The sequence below is a fragment of the Hyperolius riggenbachi genome, chromosome 12 (genome assembly GCF_040937935.1).
Source record: "Hyperolius riggenbachi isolate aHypRig1 chromosome 12, aHypRig1.pri, whole genome shotgun sequence".
NCBI classification, from domain to species: Eukaryota; Metazoa; Chordata; class Amphibia; order Anura; family Hyperoliidae; genus Hyperolius; species Hyperolius riggenbachi.
Genome location: NC_090657.1, coordinates 160,390,106 through 160,415,368, shown reverse-complemented (window position 1 = coordinate 160,415,368; position 25,263 = coordinate 160,390,106). Strand labels below are relative to the sequence as shown.

Here is a 25,263-nt window from a genome sequence, read left to right as displayed (position 1 = left end):
AAGGACATAGTCAGAGGAAGGGGAGAGAGAGAGAGATAGGGAGAGAGTATAGGAAAGAGGGAGATAGGTAGAAAGTAAGAGGAAGGGGGAGAGAGATATGGAGAGAGTCAGAGGAAGGGGGTGGGAGAGAAATAGGGAGAGAGTCAGAGGAAAGGGGGAGAGAGATAGGGAGAGAGAGAGTCAGAGGAAGGGGAGAGAGAGACGGGGAAAGAGATAGAGAATCGAAGGAAGGGGAGAGGGAATGGGATAAAGTCAGAGGAAGGGGAAGAAGATAGGGAGAGAGTCAGAGGAAGGGGGGAGGGGGGTAAGTATAACTGTGTGTGTGTGTGGGAGGGGGGGGGGCAGAGAAAGAGATATAAAAATGGGAAGGAGGGGGGGTAGAGAGACAAGGGGTGGGAGACTGAGAAAGATAGAGAGCAGGAAGAGGGAGGCAGATAGAGTGTAGGGAGAGATGCATGGGGAGGGGGTAGAGAGAGAAAAGGGGGCAGAGATGCAGAGAGAGACTTGTAAAACGACTTTCCAAGGAGACAGCACCCAGGTGTAAGAACCTGGGAGTAAGTTGCTGCCTGGCCTTGACCGGATTGCTCGGTAAAACCAAAAGCAATAAAGAAGCGGCACACCATTGGCTGGTGGCTGCAAAACTTGCTTGTATTGCGGAACAGTGGTACTACATGTTACAGACATGCAGGTCCTTCATCAGGTGCATAACACCTGCTCAAGCTGCTGTTCTGCACCTGACGAAGGACCTGCGTTTCCGCAACATGTAGTGTCACTGTTCCGCAATACAAGCAACGTTTTGCAGCCACTAGCCAGTGGTGTGCCGCTGTTCTGTCGCTTCTGACTACCTGTCCGAAATAGCTACCATGTGCACTGCGCATGTGCACATCCATCAGTTCTTCAAAGAAGGGGGGAGAGTCGTCACTTATAGCTACCTTTCTGCCGCGCTCAGAAGAACTAGCAAACCTAGCGCAGAACTGTTGCTAAAGAAGAAGTGGCTATGAGTAGCTGTGCAGGCTTGAAGAGATCTCATCTTCCGTTCTTTACTACACAGCTGCACTAATCGCAGGGCACCTGATACTCCCTCACTCAGGCTGCTGTGCTTCTCCCTGCTTCCTCCTGAAGGCTGCAATGTCTGTCCTCCTCGCAATTGAATGCACAGCCAGGGCCGGGCCGAGGCATAGGCTGGAGAGGCTCCAGCCTCAGGGCGCAGTGTAGGAGGGGGCACGCAATTCATTCAGCTGTCATTCCTAATTGTGTATGAAGCAGAAAGAAATAAGAAAAGGGGATACATAGCAGTGACTGCAAGCCAGATAACTAGATATTAAGGTGTTGGGGAGGTTGTGGGCCCTGTGGCCCTCTTAGTCTAATAGCAATCAGTGTGTGACAGCTGGGGTGGGAGGGATGGAGGGGCGCACTTTGGTGTCTCAGCATTGGGTGCTGGAGGACCTTGTCCCTGCTCTGTGCACAGCAAAGCGGTGTATATCTCTGGCATACACCTCATCTAGTGCCGTGCATCCCTCTCTTCCCTGCTCTCTCCTCTGCTTTCATCAGAGCGCCTCTGGTATAATTTACATTTGTGCAGCTCCCGACTGAGTTGTCATGTGACAAACTCGGGAACTGCAAAGTAAGTACACCCGGGAGCTCTGATGAAAGTGTAGGAGAGGAGCAATGCACAGTGCTGGACGAGGTGTAATGGAGGTATAAACCGCTTTGCTGTGCATTAAAATACAAGATGGAGGGGGGCAGACATTGCAGTTGGGGGGGAGGGGGGAGAACGTCAGCCACGGGGAGTCGGGGGTAGATGACCTCAAGTTACATCAATCTTTGTGGGAGGGTAATATACATGGAGAAAGTGAGGGAAGAGGGTCAGTAATGCTGGCCACTTAGTTTTTTTCTTTGGTGTTTCGGGAGGGGGGGGGGGGGGGATGATCCTGGCTTTACATAGGGGAACAAGGGGACTATTAGATTAGTGGGGGGGGGGGGGGCACATAAAATGTTGGGAGGGATAGTCATACTAGACACTTTGCAGGTTTGGGGGGGGTTAAGGTGTACTGGCCAAACTTTTCCGGTAGGAAAATGGTAGCACATGATATGAGGGGAAGGGTAGGGGGTAAGGTGCAGAGCAGGTGAAAAACGGGGCTGCCATAAGCACCAATATTAAAAGCAGCAATTAACGATATGAACACTACTTTGGGCACTGCTATTTAGCCATTTGTAGCCGCTATTAACCGTTTATAGCCACTAGTTGTGGCTTTTAACATTGCCACCTACAGCTGCAAAAATATCAAGAGTTAGGAGGCGACGTCTTTAGTGTAAAGCTCAGTACTTACCGCCCGACGGGTCCTGCGACATCCCCTTGACGATGATCATCAAGCGACGCTTCTTCCTGCCGGTGGGTATGCACAACGTCACGCGACGCTACACATCGAGAGCGAATGAGACTTCAAGCGATTGGGGTACTTTTCGCATGAGTCGTCAGGGATCTTAGCGGTCCGATACGCTGTGATGGTCATTGTTGCGACGCTAAGCGACGTTCGCATGGTCGCGTGACTGTACCCATGTTGCGATATCGTAGAAATGACCGCCAAGTAGCCGAGGGTAGAGTGCACAGCGGAGCATCATATATTACCTATCCTGTGCTGTTACTTCCTCCTTCTTCCTTTCGCAGCACATTCCTGCCTCCTTTATTACCCCACCAGCATGTCTTCTGCAGGCATCTACACACTGACATAACATGGCAGCAGGTCATGGGGAAAGGGATGCTGAAGAGAGCTATGGAGACAGAACGATGCCCTAAGGTAGTAAGAGGAGTCCACTGGCAGAAGTAGTGAGATATGCTACGCTATGCACTCTGCCTTAACCCATGTGTATCACCCTTCTAGTGGTGACACCCAATGTGTGCCTCATGCCCGTAGTGATGCCGAAAGAGGGGAGACTTTGCAGCCCTTACAGGCTCTATGGAAGTGCCAGCCCGCTACAGAAAAAGTTTTCAGAACAGGTGGAAGTGCACAGGTGGAAAAAAAATAAATAACAAAATTTACATCTAATAAAAGTTTTAGTTTTGTGTCTTATTTCTATTAAATAAATATTTTTTTTTCAGTTTATATAAACGTTTATATAAATAGATAAACACTTTACTTGGGGATCAGGGACTTGACACAAGGAGGTTCCCTTTTTTTTAAGGGGCTTCCAGATTTCTTCATAATTTCCCCCCTCCCCCGACATATGCCCACATCTGTGGTGGCTACCGCCAAGGTAATTTCTGGCCTATGTGGATTCCCAGGCGATGCTACGGAGTAGTGACCCCACCCACCTCCATACACACGGACAGATATACCCAGGGACAATTGATACAGGACAATAACTTATTTCAATATTTTTTAATTTTTGGCCTATATTGAAGTACAATACACGTTTAGCAATCCTATCCTCATAAAATTGCAAAATGTAAATCAGGGAGTGGAATTTTTTGTACAAATGACACTGACTAAATAATCTGTAAATGAATATTGCAAACAATGAGCAATTTTATTCACTATGTTATTTTCACTACCGTTCCTATTACAAGAGAATCTAGTCCGGGTTGGAGGGGATTGGGACAAAAAGTAGATTCTTTTTTTCCAGGCCCCCATAGTCGTCCTGCGCCTTTGTTGTTCTTCCCCAATCCTCCAGGCACCTGCCGCGCCCCTCTGCTAGACGGATGACTCTGTAAGTCGCTGGCCACTTCTAATGTACTGCCGGGCGCACACATCCTAACGCTTGTGTCGCCAGGAAAGTTCTGCACATGCAAAGTACAAAGTTTTCGAAACTGCACATGCGCAGAATGCTCCCATACACATGAGCACAATCAGGAGGCGCACACATCGGGGCCGCACATACAGGTGGAATAGGCGCATTGGGGATGACTGGAGGATCAGGGAAGCACTGAGTGTACAGGATGACTGTTTAGGTTCACTGTAACTACCTAACGACCGCATCATGCCAATGAGCGTAAAAGCGGTGGCAGCCCCAGGACCGCCAAACGCCGATTGGCGTCAAGTCCTGGAGCTGCCGTTTAGCAGGGAACGTGCGCGCGCATGCACGATTGTTCCCTGCCGATCAGCCCGCTAGCTGCGATTGCGGCTAGCAGGCCGTTAGTAAACAAAAGGGGAAAGAAATCCCCTTTGTTTACATCAGTACAGCGCTGCTATCTAGTGCAGCGCTGTACATGGGACACCCGACTGTTCCTCAGAGTGGCAGGGGAATCGAAGCCCTCTCATAGGCTGATGCCTATGAGAGCTGGAGAAGAGGACAGATCACCATCCTAATCAAATCAGGACAGGGCAGGGGGGTGGGAAGGGGGAGAGAAGGAAACTCAGACACTAAGCCTGATAAAAAAAAACACAGGATCACAAGGAGCAATCAGAAACCTCTGAAAGAATGTCCTTTTAAAGGGGTTCTGTGGAGGGATTTAAAAAACGGACACATACCTGGAGCTTCTATCGGCCCCCTGCAGCTGTCATGTCCCGCGTTGTCCTCCTATGATCATCCGTTCCCTGCCGCCGGTCCCGGTCTAATTTTTTGTCTAACTAGACGAATACTGCTCGCTTCCGCGCGTGTCATCGGGAGCTTACTGCGCAGGCGCAGTGCAAAGTTTTCTTGTAGAGCAAGGGAGTAAGCACGCACATGGCCGCGCAGCCGCACTCTAGTTAGACGCATAATTGGACCGGCGGCGGGGAACGGCGGATCGTAGGAGGACGGCGCAGGACATGACAGCTGCAGGGGGCCGATAGAAGTCCCAGGTAAGTGTCAGTTTTTTTTATTTTTAATACCCTCCACAGAACCCCTTTAAAGGAGTCATCAGGGACAATAACGTAAAATGAGTGCTACTTACCGGGGGCTTCCTCCAGCCCCAGGCTCCCAGCATGTCCCTCGCCGCAGCTCCCCCCACAGCTGTTCGCTGCAGCTCCGTCCCGGTCCCCGGCAATGATGTCAGAGCGACCTCCAGGTCGCTCTGTACTGCACCTGTGGGAGCGGCGCTGTCAATCACCGCCACATGGGCCATGTGGCAGTGATTGACAGTGCCGCTCGCGCAGGCGCAGTACAGAGCGACCTGAAGGTTACTCTGACGTCATCGCCAGGGACCGGGACGGAGCTGCGGTGAACGGCTGCGGGCAGAGCTGCGGCAAGGGACATGCTGGGAGCTTGGGGCTGGAGGAAGCCCCCGGTAAGTAGAACTCATTTTACATTATTTTCCCTGATGACTCCTTTAAGGACAAGAAAAGAAGGTAATATTCATTCGTGTGCTGAGTTGTAGGGCTCTGCAGCACGCTGACAAAGCTGCACAGCCCTGTGTTGTGAAAAATGGCCTGGTCACTAGGGGAGTGTAAGCCTGTGGCCCTGAAGTGGTTAAAAACAAAGGTAGTACCAATCCAGGGTTGATATGCCAAATAGGACTGTCGGATTTTGCTCCTATGACTAAAAAGTGGCTTAAAAACACAGGTTGCACAATCCATCAGGGGTTAACATGCCAAATGCAACTGTCGGAATTTGCTCCTTTGGCCAAAAAGCGCCTTAAAAACACAGGTAGCACAATCCACCGAGGGTTAGCATGCCAAATACGACTCTCGGATTTTGCTACTATGCCTGGAAATTGCCTTAATAACTAAGGTAACACAATCCACATGCAAAAAATGCATGTCAGATTTTTCTTCTCCAAAAACCTGGTTCAAAAACAGGTCGCTAAAAACTAAGAAATGAAACGCAAACATGGTATTAACATGTTAAAGAGAATCTGTATTGTTAAAATCGCACAAAAGTAAACATACCAGTGCGTTAGGGGACATCTCCTATTACCCTCTGACACAATTTCGCCGCTCCTCGCCGCATTAAAAGTGGTTAAAAACAGTTTTAAAAAGATTGTTTATAAACAAACAAAATGGCCACCAAAACAGGAAGTAGGTTGATGTACAGTATGTCCACACATAGAAAATACATCCATACACAAGCAGGCTGTATACAGCCTTCCTTTTGAATCTCAAGAGATCATTTGGGTGTTTCTTTCCCCCTGCAGCTCTCATGCACTGAAGTTTCAGGCTGCTCTTTTCTTCCTGCAAACAGCTTTGCCCTTGTCTGTAATTCTTCAGTATGTGAAAGCCCAGCCAGCTCAGAGGACGATTTATCCAGCTTGTAAAAGATAAGAGAGAAGAGAGAAGCTGCTCTAATCTAAATAATACACAGGCAGTGTGCATAGAGGGGCCTGGAAGGGGGAGTTCATAGCAGAACCACAACACTGAAGAACTTGGCAGCCTTCCAGACACAGGCTAACAAGTCTGACAGGGGAAAGATACATTGATTTATTACAGAGACAGTGATAGTAGAAAGTGCTGCAGTAAGCCAGACCACATTAGAATAGCTTTTGGAACTTGTAGGATGATAAAAAACAGGATGCAATTTTTGTTACGGAGTCTCTTTAAAGGAAAACCATTAATAAATAATTACCATTAAATAAGATCTGTAACCTATCACTCAAGAAGATCAAACAATATAATTACAACATATACACAAAATTTGTTTTTTTGCCATGGCAGCTATTTCTGACAGGGTAGCTTTTCCGGACTCACTATGCTGTCTGATTTGGTAGCTAAATCAGAAGAGGTAGCCAAAAAAGGGTAGCCAGACATCACACTGCCACTTTATTACTTTTGTAGGAGACGGTGAGAGAGAGAGAGAAGAGAGAGAGAGACGTCTGCTAAATAGTGTGTAGGTGTGTTGGACAGAGAAAGAGACAGAAAGAGAGACAGTGTGTGGGGGTAGAGATAGATAAATTGGAGGGGCGGGAGGGAGACAGAAAGAGACATCTGCAGACTAGAGAGTCACCGGGATAGAGTGGATGAGAGCTACAGACGGGGGTACAGAGAGAGATAGAGAGGAGCAGAAAGGGGGGTCGGGGTCTTCTATTAGAGACTTGTGGTAAGTAGCCAGTACCCGGGCAGAGAGAGCAGCGCTATCAGAGCTCCGTGCTTACACCGGTGCTCCAGTATGGGAGCGGAGCTCTGAGTACCGGGAGGGGCGGGGGAGGAATAGTGAGTGGGTAGGAGAGGCAGGTTCTGTGAATGAAGACGTTAGATGACTATGGACCCGCTGAGATTCGCACACACCGCAAACAGCAAGCAATGCAATAGGCAGCCTGACAAACAACGCGCAGTCCAACAGGCAGCTTGACATGTATACACTTCCTGCCACTCTTCACAACTTGTAGTGCTGGAAGAATGAAGAGGTCATAGTGATTAGTGACTGAAGAAGATCCAGGTCTGCTCAGCCCAGCTTCTAGAGTCCCACCTTCAGCTGTCTGCACCATGGCATCTGCAGCGCAAATACTGTACCATGCGACCAATGTGCGTTCCAACGCGACTGCCCAGGTCCCTCTCTATCAGGAGGTGCAGGACATCTGGCTCTCCACCACCACAATCATGCTGAACCTCTCCAATGTCAGCGCCCGGCATGTCATGGCTGAGGGCGACCTAGATGTCAACACTGACATATACTCCAAAGTCCTGGTCACTGTCATCTACCTGTTCCTCTTTGTTGTGGGATGCACTGGTAACTCCATCACTGCTTACACCCTGGTGAGGAAGAAGTCCCTGCAGAACTTGCAGAGCACTGTCCACTACCACCTGGCCAGCCTGGCTCTGTCGGATCTCCTGATTCTGCTCCTCAGCATGCCCATAGAGCTCTACAACTTCATCTGGGTCCACCACCCCTGGGCTTTTGGAAACGTGGTGTGCAAGGGCTACTACTTCCTAAGGGATGCCTGCACCTATGCCACAGCCCTAAACATTGCCAGCCTTAGCGTGGAGAGGTATATGGCCATGTGCCACCCTTTCAAGGCTAAGAGCATCATGTCAAGAAGCAGGACTAAGAAACTCATTAGCTTCATCTGGTTGGCTTCCTTGCTTTTGGCCACTCCAATGATTTTCACTATGGGGGAGATCTATGGATTAGGGGTGGAGAACCCAGACCACCTCGTCTGCACCAGGATTGTGGAGATGTCCACCTTCAAAACTGTCATTCAGGTAAGGGCTGTTGAGGAGGTTGGGTAGTCTAAAACCTGTTAAGTGGTATGGTGAACAAACGATTATCCGATTACAATTTGGCTTTTTAATTGTCAGACTACTTAAAGATAGTTATGTGTGGATAGTGGTTAGATAAATCATTAGTTGGCATCCTGTATCTTTTGGTGGTCTTGTGGTAAGTTAACCTGGCATACCTTGCTTTTATGGCATGGGGTTGCTTGTGATGTTTTGGGTCTGAAAGCCTTCATTACCTAAAGACATAAGACCCAAAATCTGGGGTTTATTGTATAGTTTCTCACCTGAAGCTTGACACCAGCTTCATGGTGCAAATACTGCACTATCCCGATTACTCCTTCTGTGCAACTGGTGTCTTTCTAACATGAGATGCCAGATCTTCAGCTGCCTATCACCAGTCATTCTGAGAACCTTCCAGCATCATCAACAGTAATGTCATCTGTGAGGGAACTTCTGGTGTCTCCTGGGTTTCCTCTGGCAACTCAATTCATAGCATAGTACAAAAAAATAAAATAACAAATAATACATAAATAAACCTTTCAATGAGAAAATTGAGATTTCCTTAAAATAAACACAATATCGGCAGACCTGGGAATGCAGAGATTAGGCTGGAGTCTTGAAGAGTTAAAGGAATGCAGTAGATAAGATATCCCAAAACTGCAATATTTATCTGTAAATATGAAGTCTCCTTTAATCAGTCCAGAAAGAATATAAAAAAACTGATAAGAAAATAATCTCTTTTGAAGGCAGTTTATTTAACTATTCAATTAAGAAGTGGAAGCTGGTTGCAAGTTTTGCAGATTGATTTTCACCTTCTGTTTATAAAAATATCTCCCTGGATTTTATGTCACATAATCTTATGTGCTTCATAGAAAAGTTGATGTAGTTATTATAAATCTCCAGAAGTATCAGTATGTATATATTCATGAATTTAGCTTTCCAGAAGTATCAGTTTTTAGATCTTTCTGAATTTATCTTTCCAAAAGTACCAGTATTTAGATATTCATGAAATTTGCTTTCCTCCAGTGAACCTCAATATACTGCATAAAGAAACACTGATATTTTCACTCACAAGCTTTCTGTGCATTGTGAGAGTTTGAAAACAGCCTTCGTGTGATGGACCACCAAAGGGTTCATGAAGCAAGCATAGGTGCTGTAACGTAGACAAGATAAATAACATTTATATTGCGCTTGTCTCCTTTCTGTAGTCTAGCCCAGGACTCCTTACTGAATAGGTGCTGACTTACTGAAAAGAAAGAGCTGAGATTTGAACCCAGGTCTCCTGTGTCAGAGGCAAAGCCCTCAACCATTACACTATCCAGCCACTTTAGATGCAGTAAACCTAGAGTAGGGTTGTCCATCTCCAGTTCTTTGAGAGCCATATCCATGCCAGCGAATAGGCTGGACAGAGAAATGGAGAAATGTGTTCTACTTGATGATTCACACCTTTCCCATCAATTAATTTGTGAGCTGTGCCAAAAATGTTTGAGGACCTCAGCCCTGGATGACTGGAGTTAGACAGTACTGATCTAGAGAAAACATAATGTTGGCTTGAAGAAATACTATCGATTGAAACAACTTTTTTTTAAATACTCTATATTAGTGTACACATTACCACTAGTGCTAAGGGCACTTTATTTATTCACCCAGGTCTCTCTCTCACTATCCCTGCTTAAAAATTCATTTCTCACACAGCTCATAGTAGTTTGGGTCACCCTGAGCTGCTTGGTTACGCTGTCACACAGCTCACAAATATATTTCACTGTGTCACTCACAGCATGCAGGAGACATGAGGAGAAACAGGCTGATATGAGGCTGTAATATTGCTGGAATATAACTAGCTATAACAGTAGTCTGTGTTTACACTCAGACTGGCTGCCTGCTTGAGGTGATTCACTCCAGGCTGCGACCACTTTACAAGCTGCTGAGTGGGGCAGACAACTGTCTACAATTAGCATTATTAGTATCTTTATCATTTAAGAGAAGCAAAGATAATAAACACACATTGCTAGAATCTTTAACCCCTTACCACCATATCAACAAGATTCTTTCAGCAAGGTGATAATTAAACTATAAACTGAGGAGTTAATAGCAACTTCCCTTTTGCAGAGACATGGTCTAGCCCTCTGGGACCTCAGAATTAGATACATTTTGTATCCAATACTGACGCCAAAACTGACGGAGGATTTTACAGCTGAGAGGAACAGCTGAGTGAGAAATCAAATTGCTCCTAGTACTTGTCCTAATGTGTGCTACAACATACAGCATTTCAAAATAAATGCATACATCGATAGTATTCCTTTAAGTAACCAAACACATCTGATCTTCCATTCTATAGGAAAATGAAATCAATATCCTGAGTTGCCATAGACAATATCTCCTCATTTCTTGACTCCAGTTACCATAAGTCAGCCTCAATCTGCAGAAAACTATTTTACCTCTCAGTCACCCTGGGAGCCTAGCAATGAAAATACCTGTTAAATAGTATTGAGTGCCACCGTCGGTAGTTTTTCAGCAATTAAATTATTCTCCCACGCATAGGATGTAATTTTTGGCTCACATCATGCAAGCCAGACAAAAACTGCAAATAAGGCGCCAATTTTCTCCCTGAACTCCTAGCTGGGAGCCAGACAAACATTTCCAGTATGAGCCATTGACTTTTGGTTATTAATCTCTTTTCAGATACATTCCAGTTGTAAAACATGTAGATAGTGTGATGACATGTGGCTGGAAAACAGTTAGGTCCTGAAGTCTAGCATGTCTAGTGGTGTCTTCTTCTGGTAAATTGGTGCTGTTGTAATACTTCTGTCTATTATCTATCTGCGATATACGCTTGGGACTGCATGCCAGACCCTGAAAATGAGAAGAACTTAACATAACTTTGACGTCTAATGGAAGACTGAAGCTAGGTCAAGTTTGTGATGTAAATTTCTTTCATAACACCCCATCCTATGTTTCTTGTAATCTTGTTACCGCTGTACTTCCATGGCAACTGCTTATAACTAGAGTGTAACGATTGGTGTCAGCACGCAGAGAGAATCTGATTATTGGTGATCTGCAGTATCACCAAGAATACAGATATATACCTGATTATTGATGATCTGCAGAATCACCGATAATACAGATATATTGCTAACCTCTGGACACCTATAAGTATGTGAGTGTTTGGTGTAACAGTAATACTTTTAGTGATGCACCTGCTGAGCAGGCGATATAACAGTAAAGAGACACTGCTCTGGGAGCACAGGAACCTTCCAGCAGCCTGAGGCTCTCCAAGGGGAGGAGTCAGGCTGGAGGCAGGAAGGGCCAGAGAGTGAGTGACACCTATAGGTGGATGTCACTATCTGATCTGGAGACTATCTCTTAAGGGGAGAGATAGCTCTCGAGGTCGGGCACGCCGGGTCGGCTACACACTGACAGATAAAGTACAAAGACAGAAGGCTGATTCGGTATCCAAGTCAAGCAGGGTCTGGCAATGGAATATCAGATAACGCGAGGTACCGAATCAGAAGACAGAGGAGTAGTCAGGAAAGCTATAAGTCATAACATATATCAAAAAATGCCTAATCTGGGTGCGAGGTCCTTGGTCTCAGCACCCCGGAACTAGTCTGAAGTATACACATGATAATACAGTTCCCTCGACTGGGTGCGAGATCCGTAGTCTCAGCACCCTGGAACTAGTCTGAAAGATAACACAGATGGTAGTACAGTTCCCTAAGCTGGGTGTGAGGTCCTTGGTCTCTACACCCTGGAACTAGCTTGAGGTATAACACAGATGATAACACAGTTCCCTAAGCTAGGTGTGAGGTCCTTGGTCTCTACACCCTGGAACTAGCTTAAGCATAAACAGAATACAATTCAAATAATCTGGCTAAGTGTGAATTCCCAGGTCCACCTGGTTCAAACACACTGAAGGATCTGACTAGGTCTGAGTGCTTCCACGTAGTGATCACAACGGCAGACAACTTGCAAGTGACCAGCAGGAACTATATATGAAGTAGTGCTCTCCAGCACCACCCCTAATTGCTCAACCAATAGTATCCTGCTCTGGAGTCAGCTGATCGGCGTGGTCAGCTGACTCTTCCTGCTTAGTATAAGAATTCTGCCTCTCAGCGCGTGTATTCCTAAGCCTTTGTGCACTAACAGACTCAGCCACACCAGACACACGCTGCCGCGTGCAAACCGCCGCGCTGGACGCGGAACCAGCCGCCTTACTGTTGTTGCATGCGGCGACTTTTCCACGATCTCTCCCATAGAGGTAGACATACACTAGGAGATGCATGCTTGACCTTGTAAATGTCTGATATATCCCTGACTGAAAATCATATAGGCAGTATTGATCGTTTTATTGGCTTGCATCACTCAGTATTAATCAGATTTCCATAGATATCTTTCTTGCGCAGTGTAGAATAAGGCTGTGTGTCCAATGAATGATCGCCTGTGGCTTAAAAGAATGGCTTTTCCTGATCAAGTTTTGATTGATATTTTAATCAGGCATCCATGGAGAAGGCCCTTGTTATTTAGCAAATTCCTAGGTCATTCAATTAAATGTTTTTTATCAAATCAAATGTCTATTTTATTTAATAATATATGCTTACCTTAATAAACTGTATCATAAATGAGTTTTAACCCTTTAGTAACGGTGCATTAAACTTTTGTACTATGTTTCCTCAGTCTAAAGACAAATTTTAGGATTTTAAGCAAACCTGTAAGGAATAATAGTATAAAAAGGAGATACCTACCTACATAGTGGTAAGTCTCTAAATGGTCCAGAGGCTTCCCAGATCCGCCTGGAGTCCACCTCTCATGCCCTTGACCCCCTTCTTCTTTGTGGCCATCCTCCCATCCGTTTTCAAGAGAATCCATACTGCGCATGCGTGAGTATGCTCTGCTCATGCCCAGTAGAACAAAACTGCTAGTGCACAAAGAAAAATCCCATGCAGGAGCAGCTTTACTTTACTGCACATGTGCGAACTGTATTTGCATATGCCCAGTACAGATGCACTTGTACATGGACTAGAGAGCGGCCACAAGAGCATGATCAACAAGCTTATGTTGAATATGTTCAAAGGGACCCATTAAGATAGCCTTACATGGGCTGATAGCAGTCGAGTCCAGAAACGAATTGATCAGAAATAGTATTGATCGTCCATCAATTGGTTTTGCTTATTGGAATTCGAGTCCTCTCTGATCAAACTCAGATCAGAGAGGGATGGATCTGTTTGCCAGCCACATTGTGTGTATGTCCAACTTTAGATTTCAGCAGAAATCTGATTGAGATCCAAATGAACATCTCCCTGACTCTTTCCACAGTGCAAATCTATGGGATCATCCATGGTCTCCCAATGGAAATTTACATCATCCCAGATCATGCTTTTGATTGATAATGCTTTCTAAATGGGGCTTGCAGTGGTCCGTATCACTTGCAGATTCAGATCAAAGTTGTGACATCCTGAGGCAGAAGGGGGAATAGTGACCAGGGTGGTTATTGGTGTAGGTGGGAGGGGAGAGAGAAGGGGAGGCTTATTCACAAAGCCTTTCTGTTGAATTATCTCAACTTACTTATTAACTCACAATTTATCTCTCCTTAGGGTTGATTCCCAAAGCTTATTTATTTTCTTCTTAAAGGGGCACTACAGTGAAAAATTGTAAAATTTAAAATATGTGCAAACATATACAAATAAGAAGTATGATTCTTCCAGAGTAAAATGAGACATAAATTACTTTTCTCCTATAATGCTATTACTTACAGTAGGCAGTAGAAATCTGACAGAAGTGACAGGTTTTGTACTAGTCCACCTTTTCATAGGGTATTCTCAGCAAGGCTTTTATTCTTTATAAAGATATTCCCTAAAAAGCATTTAAACAATGATGCTGGCCAGCTTCCCTGCTCCCTTTACAGTTTTTTGGCAGTTGGACAGAGCAACTGGCATTCACTAAGTGCTTTTGAAAAGAAATATATCCCTGAGAATCCCCTATAAAGAGATGGACTAGTCCAAAACCTGTCACTTCTGTCAGATCTCTACTACCTACTGTAAGTGACAGCAACATAGGTGAAAAGTAATTTATGAGTAATTTTACTCTGGAAAAAATGTACTTCTTATTTGTATATGTTTGCACATATTTTACATTTTACAGGTTTTTTTTTCTGTAGTGCCCCTTTAACTGTAAGGAGAGCTAATGCATGAGATTCACAAAAAGGAGAGTTAAACAGATAAGAAAAGATACATCATGAGTCAAGTCATTTAAGGAGAGATACATTGTGAGTTAATAAGTAAGGCAAGATAAGTCATCAGCAAATCTTTGTGAATCAGACCCCTTTTTATCTCACTAAACTCATGGTTTATCTTCTTATTTGACTTAATTCATGATTTATCTCTTCTTATTGGTTTATCTCATGAATTATCCCTCCTTATGTGTTCATCTCATGCATTAGCTCTCCTCACAGTTAGGTTAAAAAATAAGTAAGCTTTAGGGCTGCACATATTGGGTAAAAATCGAAATTGCGATATTTCTCTCAGAAATTGAGATTTCGATTTATTCACGATTTTTTTTTTCAAACCAAGCTTTAGCAGGGGGCAGGGTCAGGAGCCTAGCTATGGCGGGCTCTGTCAGAAAAATTTGCCGTGCATTCGCTTTGCATTTCAGGCAATGCACATTTATAAAGCCTGAAGCCCTCTATGATGACCCCTCGGCTGAAAGTGAACCTTAAGTTAACAAAATAAACTGCGTTTTACTCACCTGGGGCTTACCTTAGCCCCCTGCAGCTGATCTGTGCCCACGACGAGTCGCTCTGATGCTCTGAGTCCCGCCGGCGGCCAGTTCCGGTTTCGCCGTCAGGACCCGTCAGGCTGGGAAAACGGCCGTTTCTACGCGTTCCCAGCCAAAATAGCACCCCCTATGCGGCCATATGGGTATATGGCCGCATAGGGGTGCTATTTTGGCTGGGAACGCGTAGAATGAGCCGCGTTCCCCAGCCTGACGGGTCCTGACGGCGAATCCGGAAGTGGCTGCCGGCGGGACTCAGAGCATCAGAGCGACTCGTCGTGGGCACAGATCAGCTGCAGGGGGCTAAGGTAAGCCCCAGGTGAGTAAAACGCAATTTATTTTGTTCACTTAAGTGTGCGTGCAGTAGTACTAATGTGAGGCGTACGGGACTCTTACGAGCCGGGCAGCGGGGGGCGGATCCAGTCCACAGAAGCAGTGCATATTCATGATTGCTAATGAATCGGGCGGCGGGGGGGCGAATCCAGTCCGGAGCGGCACACACAGCTTCACCAATCACTGGATAGCGATGGTATGACGGCAGCTGTAGGCGGAGCTGTACAGAGCGTACAGCTCCGCCTACCGCCTCCGTCATTCTATTGCTTTCCAGCGATTGGAGAAGCCCTGTGCCGCTCTGGACTGGACTCGCCCCCCCTCCCCCAGCTCATTAACATATGAAATATGCACTACGGCGTCTCTCCTCGGCGCGTAGAGGTAGGCAGACCAGGCGGCCAAGCACGGACACAGCGGGCACTAAAAACCGAAAACCGCCGGATACTGACAATCCCCAGATCATCTTTACAGGAAGCGCAGTTTCGGTTTAAAACCGGAAAATCGTGCAGCCCTAGTAAGCTTTGTGAATCAACCCCAAGGAGGGGTAATTCATGAGGCAAATGGATAAGTAGAGATAAATCAAGAGTTAAGTCAAATAAAGAGAGCTAAATGATGCATTAAGTAAGATAAGTAGAGGTAAATCATGAGGTAAGTAATTTAAGGAGAAATAAATCATGAGGTAAGTCTGAACAGAAAAGCTTTATGAATCAGCCCCCATGCTTGCTAAGTACTCATTAATGTTTTGCACAGTATGAGATAAAATGGTAATTTAACAACCAGAGTGCGTTGTTTGAAAATGATTACCGTACTTCTTTATCCTTTCCTACATCAGCTGGTAAATGTTTGGCCCTGTCTTAATGTACAGTGACCAGATTTTTCTTGGCTCAACCTGGGACAGAGAGAGGTGCTAGTGCGGCACTCGAAGCGTGCTGTGCCAACAAATGGGCGTGTCCATGACCACAGTGAAAAAATGGGCGTGTCCATGACATGGTGTGAGCGGAGCAAACTGTTATGAAACTCTGAGGCAGTCGGACAGAGTTTCTTCCCAAAACACAGATAGGCAATGTGACCCTAAAGGTAATTAGGCAATGTTCCCCAAACACACAAGAAAGCAGTGTTCCCACAATGATGTGGTGAAATGGGAGATTTACATCATGTATGTCAGTCCATGACATGACTATGTACTCTCTAAAGTGCTGCAGAAGATGTTAGTGCTTTATAAATACATAATAATATTGTAGGACATTAGACTATGACTATGGTGGGATTAGATTGTGCACAAAATCTGCAGAAGCTGCTGATGCTACAGTATTAGCATACCATTTAATAATCATGAGCACCCAAAATGCGAAAATGCAGCAACAATAACCCCAAAGTCTCAAATGCATTCTCATCAAATAATAACTACAGCAACCGTTACCTCTGTCACATGAATTGCAATAACCGTTACCTCCGACAAATGAAATGCAACTACCGCTACCTCTGACACATAAAATGCAGCAGAAAATGATTACGCCGACTCCGCAAACAGTAAATGAAGCAAACATTACCTCATGCGGCCACAGAGTCTCACACCTGGGACACCCAGCAGCCAAAAGTGGGACATAACCTGGGACACATTGCAGCCTGGGACAGGGGACCCTGAACCTGGGACGTGTCCCAGGTAAAACGGGAAGTCTGGTCAGTGTACTTAATGTGACAGAAGTTTTATCTATACAGTGTATTATTTTATTAGGCCGTAATACCCAGTTATTTATTTATTTAGTTATGTATGTATTTGTACTACTACATTTCTATATTGTACAAGGGTCATCCAGAAAGTAACAGCCACTTGCTTTTATCCACTAGACACGGCATTATTTCTGTGCAATATAACTTATACTGTATCTGTCAGGTTAATCTCTTCTCTCCCTGCAGAAGATGAAAATTATCTCCTAGGAGAAAACTCGGGAGCAAAAGTGATTTGCATGTGTGTCTAAAAATAAACAAAATGTTTCTCTGATTGATTAAATGAAATGCCTGTTGCTTTCCGGAAGACCCTTGTATGTCATCCAAACTGTACAAAAAGGTTGGGAGGGAGCAGAGATACATTGTCTCAATACTCCCGCCTCCCCTCTTTTCTATCATCACTATCCATGACAAAATCCCCCCCTCCTCCAGGGTATATAGGGGTTAATGCTGACTTATGTCACTCACCTACCACTGGGTCTCCTGCAGAGCCGGGATGAGAAGAAGCCTGTACAGCGGTCATGTGACCTTTTTTCTGCAATAAAATATCATTTGGAGTATAACAATTAGTCTGTATATTTGATGGGGTGGGGTACCAGTGTCATTTTAGGATCTGACCATAGATCAGGGAAAACAAACATCTTCCTCCCATTGATCTGTTTAGTATGGGTAGGGTAGAAATGTTTGATGTTTATGTTAATTAGTTCATTTTCATCTAACTGGGTTTTGCAACCTTCCAGCCATCTGCATAATGGATTCCATATTTGTATTAGTTTATTAATCCAATTTCGTTAGCATCACTGGCTTTGGAAGGAAAACACGTTGCAGCAGACCCACTGTGGCGGAGCCCGTGGGACAATGTCCGTCAGTGAATTCATAATTGTTGATTCTGTTCCTGTAGCGTCTGTGCGCTGAGGGCTGGGAAGCTGTGTGTTTGTACGGTTACAAGCCAGATATCAGCATCACCATTAAACAACCGTAGCAGATATCCATAATTTTTCACTAAATCAGGCGTGTGCTTCTGCAGCAGTGTCTCCCGAACCACAGACCCCCGCTTATGTGTTTTCTTATGCAAATGCTGGTATTTGTTTTATGCCTGATTTACTATGAAAATGTTACGCCTCATTTATACTGTAGAAGCTTCAGTGCAGCTGTATTGGAAAGAAACATGAAAGTTATGCAAGTGCGTTTCATGGATGTGAATAAACTGCAATTTAAGCACTGGAAGTATTCGTTAATAATAAATAATATATTACCCATTGTGCTTGGCATTGCCTATGCTAGAATACCACTATTAGCCAGGTACCAGGTGTCAGTGCATCGTTGTTCCACGACCCCCAAGTGTCAGCGTGGTAATGTTCTGGGAATCCCAGGTGTCAGTGTGCCATTGTTCCAGCCCAAGTGTCAGCGCATCATTGATATGAAAACACTGTTATTGTCCCGGAACCCTTAAAGAGAACCCCAGGTGGGAATTACTAATACTATTGGGGCACAGAGGCTGGTTGTGCACACTAAGACCAGCCTCTGTTGCCCCATCGTATGCCTCCATGTCCCCCCTGCTCGCCGCTATAGACCCCGCAGTGCTGGCGACACGCAGCGCGTCGCCAGCACAATGTTTACCTTAGCGCTGTCTATCAGCGCCGCTCCCCCGCCTCCTCCGCATCGCCGCTACCCGCCCGCGTCACTTCCCTCCTATCAGCGGGAGGGAAGGGACACGGGCGGGTGCGCCGATGCGGAGGAGGCGGGGGAGCGGCGCTGATAGACAGCGCTAAGGTAAACATTGTGCTGGCGACACGCTGCGTGTCGCCAGCACTGCGGGGTCTATAGCGGCGAGCAGGGGGGACATGGAGGCATACGATGGGGCAACAGAGGCTGGTCTTAGTGTGCACAACCAGCCTCTGTGCCCCAATAGTATTAGTAATTCCCACCTCGGGTTCTCTTTAAGTGTCAGTGTGTTATTGTCAGTGCATCATTGTTCCAGGGCTCCCAAGTGTCATTCTTTAAGCACCCCCAAATGCAGGGATGTGGAGTCAGAGTCGGAGCAATTTTGGGTGCCTGGAGTCGGAGTCTGGAAAAAATGCACCGACTTCGACTCCTAATAAATTTAAACTGTAATTAAAATAGAAAATATGATAAAATGTTATATTTCTCAGATAATAGTCATCAAATGTGTGGTGTAAGTGCAGCACTCTTCTTAAGCTTCCTGGTGGGATGTGCCTCGGTCTATCTGCCAGCACTGCAGAAACATTATTATTATTATTTAGTATTTATATAGCGCCGACATATTACGCAGCACTGTACAGTGTATATATATATATATCTTGTTACTAACTCCAAGATAATGAAGAATGACCGGCACCATCCGTTATCATTTGCTCTTTTATTGCATCGATAGATCAAATATAGCCATCAGCTAGCCATCAGCGACGTTTCGGAGATACAACTCCTTTATCAAGCAAGGCTCAGAATAAACAAACATTTCAATCATGTCTTTATATACACACATGCCAGGGCGAGCAGCCTATCAAGCGCAGTAAAACTACCACCCAATCACATAGGTCCATACTACATGCGGACCGGATATGCACTCCCCAGAGCTGCAGGGAATCCACTGAGAATGTTGTGCACATTGAACACAGAGGTGTTGTCTATCACCCATAAACCTGGTTCAGATTGTGCATGAAGAATGTGTAATAGAGGAAGAATCGCCTCATTCTCCTGCAGAGTACCTGCACATCACTCTTACATGTACCCACAGTTACATTGCCTAGGGCCTGATCCATGTTCAGATTGTGCATGAAGAATGTGTAATAGAGGAAGAATCTCCTAATTCCCCTGCAGAGGCCTGTTGCAGCCTATGGAGAGCCATGGTCCTGCTGGCCCCCGGACTGCTGAAGGGACCGAGCGCAGGATGAGTGGCGAGACGAGTGGCAGTGGCGAGACAGGTGAGCGGCGATGCGTACGGGCCGACGTATGTGTGTTCCTTTTCCATTCTGCATCCACACAAGTGTGGACCTAGCCTAAATGTTCTGCAACCCCCCCCATGATACTTGCCTATTTCCACAAAGAGTTAAATGTTAAATAAATACCTAATGATGAAAAAAAAAGGTCCTTTATTAGTTAATTAACCAGAAATACTTACCTTTGTTTAATCCCACGCCAATGTCCTCTTGCTATGCTGATTTAAAGGAAACTTGAGACATAATAAACTAAAAGTTTTATACATGCCTGGGGCTTCCTCCAGCCCCATCCGCACGGATCGCTTCCACACCGCCATCCTCAGCCTTCTCTATTGCCGACACCGGGTCCCATAACTTCTGCCAGTTGCGGCCAGTCTGACGCAAGAGAAGTGAGCTCTCTCGGCGGCTGCCGGAGAGAAAAGTAGAGGGCGCACTTCTCTTGCGCATTTGAAAGTGCCACTGGGGCTCCTCATCAGTCCTTTAACAGACTAATAGAAAGCCTCCTATTGGTCTGTTAAGGGACCAATTGAGAAAGCCCCAGCAGTACTTTTAAAGGTACTCTGCCAGGGCTTGCTATACTACTCTTGAAGTAAATACATGTTCTGCTCTGTGTGAGTGATGAAATACTTTCATTATACTATATGATCTCAAATGAGAGCCTTTACAGAATGGAAATAGTCAATATTTGTATTTTTCTTTTGTAGAAATATGTTATTGCACGAGCTCTATACATGTTTCTTTGGACTTATTTCTACCTTGAGAATCCAACACCATCATAACTGTCAGGTATTGTGAAATATTTGCTCCTACCTGCTGGTGGCACTATATGTCAGATTGCTGACTGTCACAAGCCCCCTAGTGGTTGCACAGCTCAATGCCTCCCAATCTGTTTCAACGCGCAGACAATCCAATATCGTGGATTAAATTGATGCATTGAAGTTGCTGGAATTGGGCAAACAGACAGGCCAGAAGGGAACGTGCAAGCAACACAAACCCTTTCATACACAATATTATAGGTCACTGCCACCACCTCTGTAGAAGGACAGAGGACCTGCTCTGACTATTCTAAACCTGCGAATGAAATTGTTAAAACATTCTGGTATGACTGAAACAATAAATAGCGAATTGTCAAAAAGGCTAGGATTCTTTCTGCGGTGCTCAAACCAGGTATGTTGTCGGAAAAATTACCTTAAGTTTTTTATTGCAAATGCAATATAAATAATATACCCAGAAAATAATTAAAAGGAACAAATATGGAGACAATAGCCACAGGTAAAATAAAAGGTAAAAACAAAGAAAATGAATACTTAAAGAGAACCTGTACTGAGTAAAATTATTTAAAATAAACACAAGAGGTAGCTTTAAATGAACATTAAATAGTTACCTTGCCATCAGTTCCTCACAGAAACTCACCATGTTCTTCTGACAATGATCCCTGCCAGTTCTGACAAGATTTTGTCAGAACTGAAATATATCAGTTGCTGTCAGTTACAGCTGAGAGGAGAACTGATGTGTCCATGCTTCCCTATGGCTCAAGTGGGCGATGTTACAGTTAAACTGTGTCCTGACCAGAAAGCTGTTATGGTGTAATGGCCATTTTCAAAATGGAGGACGGAGAATTCCATTGATCACAGTGGACAAAAAGAACGCAGGACAGAAGAAAGAGATTGAGGAGTAGACTACACAGGAGGTAAGTATGACTTGTGTATGTTTATTTTGACTTTTAATTTTCAGTTCAGGTTTTCTTTAACGTTTTGGAAGAAATATGTCCTTTGTGTGTAAATCCAAGAAATTCAAAGTTTCCTTTCAGAAGGAAAACAGCAGGAAAACCAGTCTCATGGTTCTCTCGCTGGCTTTGGTCAGGTAGAAAAATGGAGAACTGTTATCAGATTTCAGTCCCTTGCTTATATAGGACCCAGCTCTTGAGGGTGAAACTCAGGGCCAGCTCCTGGGCTGGAGGTTGGGGCATCATCTTATTTCGGAGGTAATCTTAAAACCCAAATAGGTGACATTTCTATAAATCAGGCCCAATTCATTGCACACAAAAAATAATAGCAAATTCACAATCCCCAAAGAATATGGATCACATTAATACCAGACATGAATAGTGTGTAACGTTCCTTTCCTGAGAATTGTAATAACGTGGCTGCAGCTTACATCAGCACCTTAAAAGGGATATGTAAATGTGCATCCGGTTACTAGCGATTAAACAATATACTTTTCATACCGATCATAAGTATTGTATCTCTTGAAAATGCAAAAATCATATAAAACAGTTATTTTATATAGCCAGGGCTGTCTCCGCTTTGTCTGTGTCCTGCTGTGCTTTCTGCAGTGTACTACCAAATGGTTCTTTTCAAGCTGGTGTTCACACATATGTGTGAGGTGCCTAATGCAAAAATGCCCTTTTTGCTCCAGGTAATTAAAGAAAAGTACACTTTTCATCTTAGAATACAGCTTTTCCTGAAGTAACCCCAGGTGCTCAGCCATATACATACAATCTGAATTGTAACATGAATCACAATCAACAATCAAAAAGATTGTGATTGCGTTTTTCACGGTTCATTTGTGACATTGACCTTTCACTGTCCACCAGCACGTGGCTCCAGCTTGCACTGGCCTGGCCTGCAATTCCTAAACTCACCTACAGGGAGTTCTAGCTGGCTGTGTTCTGGATATTCCATCCCCAGCCAGCAGATGTCCTTGGCCAGCTTGGAGAACTATCTAGCAGTGCAGACACACCTGCTCTGCCTACTATAAAAGACTGCACTTTAACCTCCCTGGCGGTTTATTTATTTTGCCAGGGAGGCTGAAATGGGGGTTTTTTTAAATTAAAAAAAAAATATTTCATGCAGCCAACTGAAAGTTGGCTGCATGAAAGCCCACTAGAGGGCGCTCCGGAAGCGTACTTTCGATCGCCTCCGGCAATCGAAAGTAACAAGATAGGCCGCAATGAGCGGCCTATCTTGTTTCGCTTGAGCGGAGTGACGTCATGGACGTCAGTCGACGTCCTGACGTCAGAGCCGCCCGATCCAGCCCCTAGCGCCGGCCGGAACTGTTTGTTCCGGCTGCGCTGGGCTCGGGCGGCTGGGGGGACCCTCTTTCGCCGCTGCACGCGGCGGATCGCCGCGGAGCGGCGGCGATCGGGCAGCACACGCGGCTGGCAAAGTGCCGGCTGCGTGTGCTGCTTTTTACAGAATGCAAATCGGCCCAGCAGGGCCTGAGCGGCGACCTCCGGCGGCATACCCCGAGCTCAGCTCGGGATTACCGCCAAGGAGGTTAAAGAGAATCTGTAAAGTCAAAACGTCCCCTGGGGCGTACTCACCTCGGGTGGGGGAAGCCTCAGGATCCTAATGAGGCTTCCCACGCCGTCCTCCGTTCCTCAGGGGTCTCGCTGCAGCCCTCCGTACAGCGGTGACGTCAATATTTACCTTCCTGGCTCTGACGGCTGTCGGCTCCAAAGTAGGCGGAAATACCCGATCGCCGTCGGGTCTGCTCTACTGCGCAGGCGCAAGTCTCCGGCACCTGCGCAGTAGAGCGGACCCGACTGAGATCGGGTATTTCCGTCTACTTCGGAGCCGACAGCAGCCACAGCGCCCCCGCTGGAGTCAGCAAAGGTAAATATTGAATTGACAGTCGGGTCTGTCGGCGGCTGTTCGGAGGGCTGCAGCGAGACCCCCGTGGGACAGAGGACGGCGTGGAAAGCCTCATTAGGATCCCAAGGCTTCCCCCACCCGAGGTGAGTACCCCGCAGGGGAGTTTTTTTGATGTTACAGTGTCTCTTTAATGCAACAAGCTGCCAGAACATTGTAGTCCTTCTTGCATGTTGCTGATTCTGGTCCCCCTGAACAACCAGTCCAGTGGGCAGTTAAAGGACATCTGAGGTGAAAATGAATGAGAAAAACCATTGTATCTATCCTCCTTCACCTAAAAATTAGTTTTTTAGATATCCCACAGTTTTATATTTAAATCTGGTTTTTACTGTTTCATTGTCTCTGCTCAATGACACCTTCATTGAAGTATGCCAGAACTCAAATCTATGATTTATTGACTCTTTATCTCTTTTCTGCTCTTAGAAGCCATTTACTTACAGAAAAGTGTGTTATTGCTTTAATTACTTATCAGTGATGGTTATGCTATAGTCTGGCCCAGTCTAACTCGGTTCCGACCCAGACAGAATCTGTCACTTGCATGATGCTTTAACTCTTTCAGACAGAGAAAGAAAAAAGGAACACAGCCAGGGGTGCAACTATGGGGCCCCCTCTCACCAAAACAAATCTTCAAATCTTTGTCTACAAAACGATGTATGATTCCTTTTCAGTGGCTGAGCAGAGGCAGTCATTAGAACTGTGCAGAGAGCAGAAAGTTTTTATTTTTCTCTCCTTGCCCTTAGTTGTCGGTCTCTCAGGACGGGCCCTCTGTGGCTTCTGGGCCCCCCTGCGGCTGCATCCCTTGCAGGGTCTATTGTTACGCCCCTGAACACAGCATAGTTACTTGTGTGCTTGGCACTGTACATACACATGTCTATCTCATCATGTCACATGTCACCTTGGTTGTCTCTTTAAGCGTTTTTCTGCGCTCGGCCAGTACGAGCCGGATTCCCCGGCTTTGAGTGTAGTAGGAGATTAGAACAGCTAGCAAAGTGAGGCTGTGTTAACCGCAATTATATGCAAAGGCTGTGTTTAAAAATGCTACTGCGATGCGTATCACAGGGGAGCTCCTCTATTACCAGAACCCACAGATCTGTAGCTGGAATGGAATCCTTGTCTTTGGCCTGAGCTGGGTGGAGAACCTGCAGTTTATCTGCCTTACAGAAGACGAGGCGGTCGCCGATGCCCTTTGCCAGCTCTGTTCTGTGTTACCTACACTCATCCCTCACATCATCTCTTGACGCTTTCATATTTGTGATTTATATAACTATAGTTATTCCCCATGACAACCTATCACAATGTCAGCGTGTCACTACGTTACCATGTTAGCCATCACTGACTGCGAGCTTCAGGCGCCAACCAAATCCCAATGCTTCTCTTGCTGTTAATGTGTTACTCAAACTGCAAAGGCTTCTGCGGGAGTCCTGCGGTGAGATTTAATATCAGGCTTACAGTCAGCAGTGTTACTCACATAGCATTTCTCATTTAATGATGAATAGCTTAATTATGAGACCGATGTAGACTTATTTAGAAGATCTGTGAAAAGAGCAATGGGTACAGCGTGTCTACGATGTAATACATCAACATGTCAGATAAAAAATCTTACTGACTTGAACTCTAGTGTGGTTGTTAATAGTAATTACATTTGTCTTTTTAAATAAAAAAAATGTATTAAAGAGACTCTGTACTAAGAAAACATGCCCTGGGGGTACTCACCTCAGGAGGAAGCCTCTGGATGCTGTCGAGGCTTCCCCTGTC

At 45.4% G+C, this 25,263-nt stretch overlaps 2 protein-coding genes across 34 annotated transcripts in view; one reads left to right on the top strand and one right to left on the bottom strand.

The window, feature by feature from the left end:
* The window catches only part of GATA5 (GATA binding protein 5), a 2,064,317-nt gene that overhangs the window by 1,349,389 nt on the left and 689,665 nt on the right, over window positions 1-25,263 (bottom strand). For 30 of the 33 annotated variants that reach the window (XR_011025213.1, XR_011025214.1, XR_011025210.1 and 27 more), the window contains one exon: window positions 24,827-24,929. The exons of 2 other annotated variants lie outside the window; for them this stretch is intronic. The gene's annotated coding sequence lies outside the window, so the exon portion shown is untranslated. Of the gene's footprint in view, window positions 1-13,819; window positions 13,840-24,826; window positions 24,930-25,263 lie in introns of those variants that run through there. One more of the 33 variants, XM_068262919.1, reaches the window with a different exon arrangement.
* NTSR1 (neurotensin receptor 1) overlaps window positions 7,115-25,263 on the top strand; it is a 280,712-nt gene continuing 262,563 nt past the window's right edge. Inside the window, exon 1 of the mRNA XM_068262895.1 lies at window positions 7,115-8,054. Within this exon, the coding sequence (XP_068118996.1) occupies window positions 7,338-8,054 (717 nt within the window). The 5' untranslated portion in view covers window positions 7,115-7,337. The remainder of the gene's footprint in view (window positions 8,055-25,263) is intronic.